At 50.3% G+C, this 5,571-nt stretch overlaps 1 protein-coding gene across 1 annotated transcript; it reads right to left on the reverse strand.

Annotated features, from left to right (window-relative positions):
- Positions 1-4,238: 4,238 nt before the first annotated feature.
- LOC118658381 (cytochrome c1, heme protein, mitochondrial-like) lies at positions 4,239-5,248 on the reverse strand. Its single transcript, XM_036313870.1, has one exon. The coding sequence runs from the start codon at positions 5,216-5,218 to the stop codon at positions 4,373-4,375; it is 846 nt and encodes a 281-aa protein (XP_036169763.1). The 5' UTR covers positions 5,219-5,248; the 3' UTR covers positions 4,239-4,372.
- Positions 5,249-5,571: the final 323 nt, after the last annotated feature.

Here is a 5,571-nt window from a genome sequence, read left to right on the forward strand (position 1 = left end):
CTGTGAGTGGCGGGCTCTCTTGCTATGCCTTCTAGCTTCTTACTTCTGTTTGCTTCTTGCTAATTAAAATAGTGATGCTTATATATATATGTCCTGGCTTAAAAGAAATGAATTACCAATGTGGGGAGGGTAGGAGGCAGTGGGCATGGGATAAGACAGAAGAAACCTAAATTGAAGAGGAGAGGACAGAGGGAGATGATGAGAACTCGGCTGTGTTTTGTTTCATGTTTTTCTTGCAAGAGCAAGAAGGAAGGTCTGTCTCCTTGTTTACGTAGTGAACTGTCCTCCCCAATCTAGGAACTTCCGATCTGCAGCCTCCTCCACGGAAACGGCAGAGACAGTAATGCCAGGGAGGCTGGGAAAAACACCACCGCTCCACAAAGCCTGGAAGATAACAGATCACCACCTGGGCTATCGTGTTAGGTGCCTGGATTGAATCTTTATACGATCTCCATTCCGTTATCATAAAACCTCAGCAAGGTAAGAACAAAGCCAAGCTCAGCATTCTTCCTTGAGGATAAGAAAGTTGAGGTTCAGTCTGATGAGTGGGCTAGACCCACATCGCTTACAAGTATGAGGTCCCAGGTTTCCTGGCTCTTAGGATTAAGAAATCAAGAAAAAGCCCTGGCCTATGTTGTTCAGTGGTTAGAGCGTTGGCCTGTGCACAGAAGGGTCTCGGGTTTGGGCCCAGGATCCAGGCACATGTGGGAGGCAACCAATCAATGTGTCTCTCTCACACTGATGTTTCTTTCTCTCTCTCTCTCTCTCTCTCTCTCTCTCTCTCTCTCTCTCTCTCTCTCCCTCCCCTCCCCCTCCCCCCCCCCCCCCACACACACACACCTCCCTCCCTTCCACTCTCTTTAAAAATCAATGGGGGAATTACCTACAAGGGAGTACCCATACGACTGTCAGCTGATTTCTCAACAGAAACCATGCAGGCGAGAAGAGAGTGGCAAGAAATATTCAAAGTGATGAATACCAAGAACCTACAACCAAGATTACTTTATCCAGCAAAGCTATCATTCAGAATAGAAGGTCAGATAAAGAGCTTCACGGATAAGAAAAAGCTAAAGGAGTTCATCACCACCAAACCAGCATTATATGAAATGCTGAAAGGTATTCTTTAAGAAGAGGAAGAAGAAAAAGGAACTCTTACCATTTGCCACAGCATGGATGGAGCTGGAGAGCGGATAAACACCACATGATCTCACTCATTTGTGGAATATAATGAACAACATAAACTGATGAACAAGGACTGATCCAGAGACGGAGAGGCATTGATTGGACTGTTGGGCCTTGGAGGGAAGGTAGGGGAGGGTGGGGGTAAGGGGGAAAGATCAACCAAAGGACTTATATGCAAGCAATAAGGCCTAACCAATGGACACGGACAGCGGGAGGGGGGGGGGGGCATGAGCCGGGGGGGGGGGAGGGCGGGGGGGAGGGGGTAACGTGGGGATAAAGACACATATGTAATATCTTAATCAATAAAAAATATATTTAAAAAAAATCAATGGGGGGAAAAAAATCAAGGGAAAAATATCCTCAGGTGAGAATTAACAACAACAAAACCAGAAATCAAGAGACGAATTTTTTCTCTCATAAATGTATCTTAAGCAATGCAAAACTTATTATTAAAAATAAGACAAGAGGGCTCAAATACCCTTATGCTGATCCACATGTCACCAAACTTAATTACAGTTTCCTCTCTCCCAGAAATGGAATCTTAAGCCAGTCCATCAGGAGTCGCCTGATCAGCACTAGTCAGGTAATCTGCCTGATAGACCCTGCCATCGCCTTCTTGCCTAACATAACTTCCTTCTTCCTACTCCCTCCTGCCTATAAAAGTCTTTCCATTGTGTACAATTCCTCTAAGTTCCATTTATCTGCTAGAGTGGGTACCACCCGATTTGTGAATCTTTGAATAAAGCCAATGAGATCTTTAAAATGTACTTAGGTGAATTTTATCTTGTAACATAATAAACATGTTAGTGGGCATTTAGTATATCTTACCAAAGATAATTTACACACACACACACACACACCTGTGTGTATGAATTTCAAATGCTAAACCACCTGATACATCGGTGGAAACAGTACAAGTCACTGCTCTATTCTAGACCTCGGTTTCCTCCTCCAACATGGAAACAATATTGGTATCCATCTCTTAAAGTTATCATATTTAATGAGATAATGCAGAGAAAGGATGCAGCAAATCCTAGCTATCCTTGTTCAATGTAATAGAGAGTTAAACGTGGTACTGGGGGAACTGACCACATCGTAATCATCTTCACATCCCCAACCCCTAACACAATGCAGGTTATTCAATAAATGAGTGGGAAGGATGACTGAATGGCTAGGGGCTATTCCATGACCAGACTGAAAGCCCCTAATTACATCACAAGGTCCTTGGGGGCAGCACATTACCTTGTTCTTCTCCCCCACTCACTCTATTGCTTGAACACAGATGATGCCAAAAATGCTTGCTGCCTTTTACTGGAATAGAATACTCAGTATCGTTCACACAGAGCCCCGAGGGTTTGGCAGCAGCGGTTCCCAGGAGTGTTGCCTGAGGCAGGGCTGTAAAAATCCTGGAAGTGCGAGGCCACCTTAGTAAAGAAGAGGGCATTGTTTGGAGCCAGAAACCCTAGTGAGCAGGTCTTTTCCAGTCAAAGGCCCAGGGCTTTCCACCAGCCCCTGGGGCCCAGCTCTCATTGTGTGGCAGGGCCACTGAAGGGGACGCCCACCTCCCAGACTGTATCGATTAGCTGCTCCATCTGCCACTCTGCAAACAAGCAGCAGGTCCCCCATTGGATGAACATGTCACCCATGGTAACAGATCCTCACAGCTGGCGTCTGACCACAGGACCCTGGGGAGGGAATAATCGGATCCTGCAAAGCAGTCAGCCTGCACCAAGCTGAATGAAAAATGAAAAATAAATACATGTCTATTTTCATCTCCTCCCTCCCTTCCCAACCTGGAGCACCAGACATGGTTTGCAAGTTGCACTGTCACAGCAGGGGACTGGTGGCCCCCAAGGCAGGCTGCTGGAGGGTCCTAAGGAGAGGAGTCTGTGGGAACTGTCACTCAGAGGCCTCCCCCAGCTGGTTCTGAAGCTAGAGAGAAGGCGCTGAAACCAGCTCCAGGCACTCCAGGCAGATTTCAATTCTCTGCTTAGAGCTCTCTCCACACACCCCCTCTCCCCACCACCACCACCGGCCCTCCTCCCTCCTCCCCAACCCCTCTCTTTCCTTACAGTTTTGCTGTCTCTGCATAAGACACACCTCATCCTCTTTCCTGGGTCACCCCTACTCCTCTTTCAGACCTCAGTCTAAACACCTTTTCCTCCTAGAATTCTGACCTGAATGCTCCCCCAAACTATGTGAGGTAGCCCTGATAATATGCCCCTCGCACTCAGAGCCCCTCACACCAGGCAGTCTGTCCTGCCGGCTAAAAGCACCCCTGGCCCCTTACCCTGTCTGTCAAGCTATTACATTCCCAGCACCCAGCATAGTGCCTGGCATGTAATGGATGCTTGGTAACTATTTATTACATGACTAAACACATTACCAGATGCAAAACATTCTTTTAGTGCTTATGAATATGATCAGACTCTGAAGATGTCCACGCTAAGAGATTGTCAGTTACCAGCTACAGAGCTAGCCTGAGTTGAAAATAAAGGAATTTGTTGGAGGGCACTGGGGTAACTCACAAAGCTAAAGGAACTACTGACAGTTCATACTCGAACATTCTTCATTATGGAGCTGTCCTGCGCATTGTAGGGTGCACAGCAGCACCCCTGGCCTCTACCCACTGGATGGTAGTAGCACCTCCTGCCCCCAGTGTGACAACCAGGAATGTCTCAATAAGGTGGGGATTCCAAAGTAACAGGAAAGGGTTCAGCGCTACCAGCCAAAAATAATGCCAGAAGCCCGCTGCACCTTTCCAGTTAGGCCAGTGGCTCTCTGGGAATGATTCCACCTGACCCGACTCGGGAATATTTGCAACATCTGGAGGCATAGCTGTTTGTCACAACTGCGAGCAGGGGTCCACAGGACAGCCCCTTGCAGTAGGAATGCTCTAGTCTAGTTCAAAATGCCAACAAGGCTGCAGATGAGGAACCCTGACCTATGTGAGGAAGGTGAACCTAAAGGTGCAGAGAGACATTTTTTTTTTTCTATTGAGAAACTTAATTTATTTCCATGATAGAGGCTGAAGGATCTGGAGCTCCAGCCCGGTCTCCTGCCCCCTCCCCTTTTGTCCCAGAGAAGAGGGGCTTGGCCAAGAGGGCCAGCTGGGGTCTAAAGAGACCCAGGGTGGCTTCTTGGCTTGAAGGCCCGTTCAAACAGGATGGCAAGCAGACCTTCGGCAGGGTCACTTGGGTGGACGACATGCCAGCTTCCGGCTCTTCAGTACTGACCTCTTACGCCGCTTCATGGCGTAGACCAGGGGCAACAGCAAGCCCATCATCATCAACATCTTGAGCCCCATGCGTTTCCGATGGTCATGCTCTGGCTCGGATGCCCAGCGCAGGAAGGTGCACACATCCTTGGCTACCTGGGACATGGTAGCTGGGGTGCCATCGTCAAACTCCAAGACCTCGTCGAAGATGGGAGGAGCCATGCCAATGGACTGGCCAGGGAAGTCGGGGTTGAAGTACAGGCCTTCTCGTAGCGACACCCCGGTGGGCGGCTCACAGTAGCCCGTGAGCAGGGCGAAGACTACGTCTTCTCCCTGCTCACGGGCTACTGTGAGCCGGGAGAAGACGTAGTCTTCGCCACCGTGCCTAGCTCGCACGATGTAGCTGAGGTCAGGGGGCACGGCTCCATTGTTGGCTGCTCTGGCAGCCTCAGGGTTGGAGTGCGGTTTGGGGAAGTAGTCAGACAGCTTTCCGGGTCGCATGAACATCTCCCCATCATCATTGGGGCCGTCCTGAATCTCCACCTCTTCGGCCAGGGCTTTAGCTTCATCCTCAGTGTAGCACACGCCCACCAGGTGGCGGTAAGCCACGTAGTCCATGCTGTGGCAGGAGGAGCACACCTGCTTGGACACCTGGAAGCCCCTCCGGATGCTGGTGTGGTCCAGGGAGGAGTGGTCCAGGGAGGAGAGGAGGTCGCGGCAGACCACGGGTAGCTCCAGGTCGCTGGCACTCACCGCCGTGTGCAGAGCCACGGCCAGCCCCGCACCCCCTGCCGCCAGCATGCCCAGCGCGGACAGCATCACTTTTCGGCCCGGGACGGGCCAGACTTGGACGACAAGGACACTGCCTGAGGCGTCCGCAGCGGGAGCTGCCCAGGCCGCGCCCCGCACAGCAGCCCCCGCGCCCCGTGGGCCCAGCACCGCCCCGCGCCGACATTTTAATTTCTCATTTAAAAGCCTGACCTATACATCTTAATCTTGGCGTTCAGATATGCATCAGGCCCCGTGCATATTTATTACGCCCGTGGACACTCCACTCTGGGGAGAGTTCCTGGCATGAACGCAGCAGGCTCCCAAGAGACCCAGTGGAGTACCTCTGGTAGATGGTATGGTGTGGTTAAGAGTATTAATACCTGTAATTCCTGGCTTCAAAT

Source organism: Myotis myotis, unplaced genomic scaffold (assembly GCF_014108235.1).
Source record: "Myotis myotis isolate mMyoMyo1 unplaced genomic scaffold, mMyoMyo1.p scaffold_m19_p_6, whole genome shotgun sequence".
Taxonomy (NCBI): Eukaryota; Metazoa; Chordata; class Mammalia; order Chiroptera; family Vespertilionidae; genus Myotis; species Myotis myotis.

Bases quoted from the DNA above. Each gene is read 5' to 3' on its own strand.
- LOC118658381 (XM_036313870.1), bottom strand. From the start codon at position 5,218: ATGCTGTCCGCGCTGGGCATGCTGGCGGCAGGGGGTGCGGGGCTGGCC.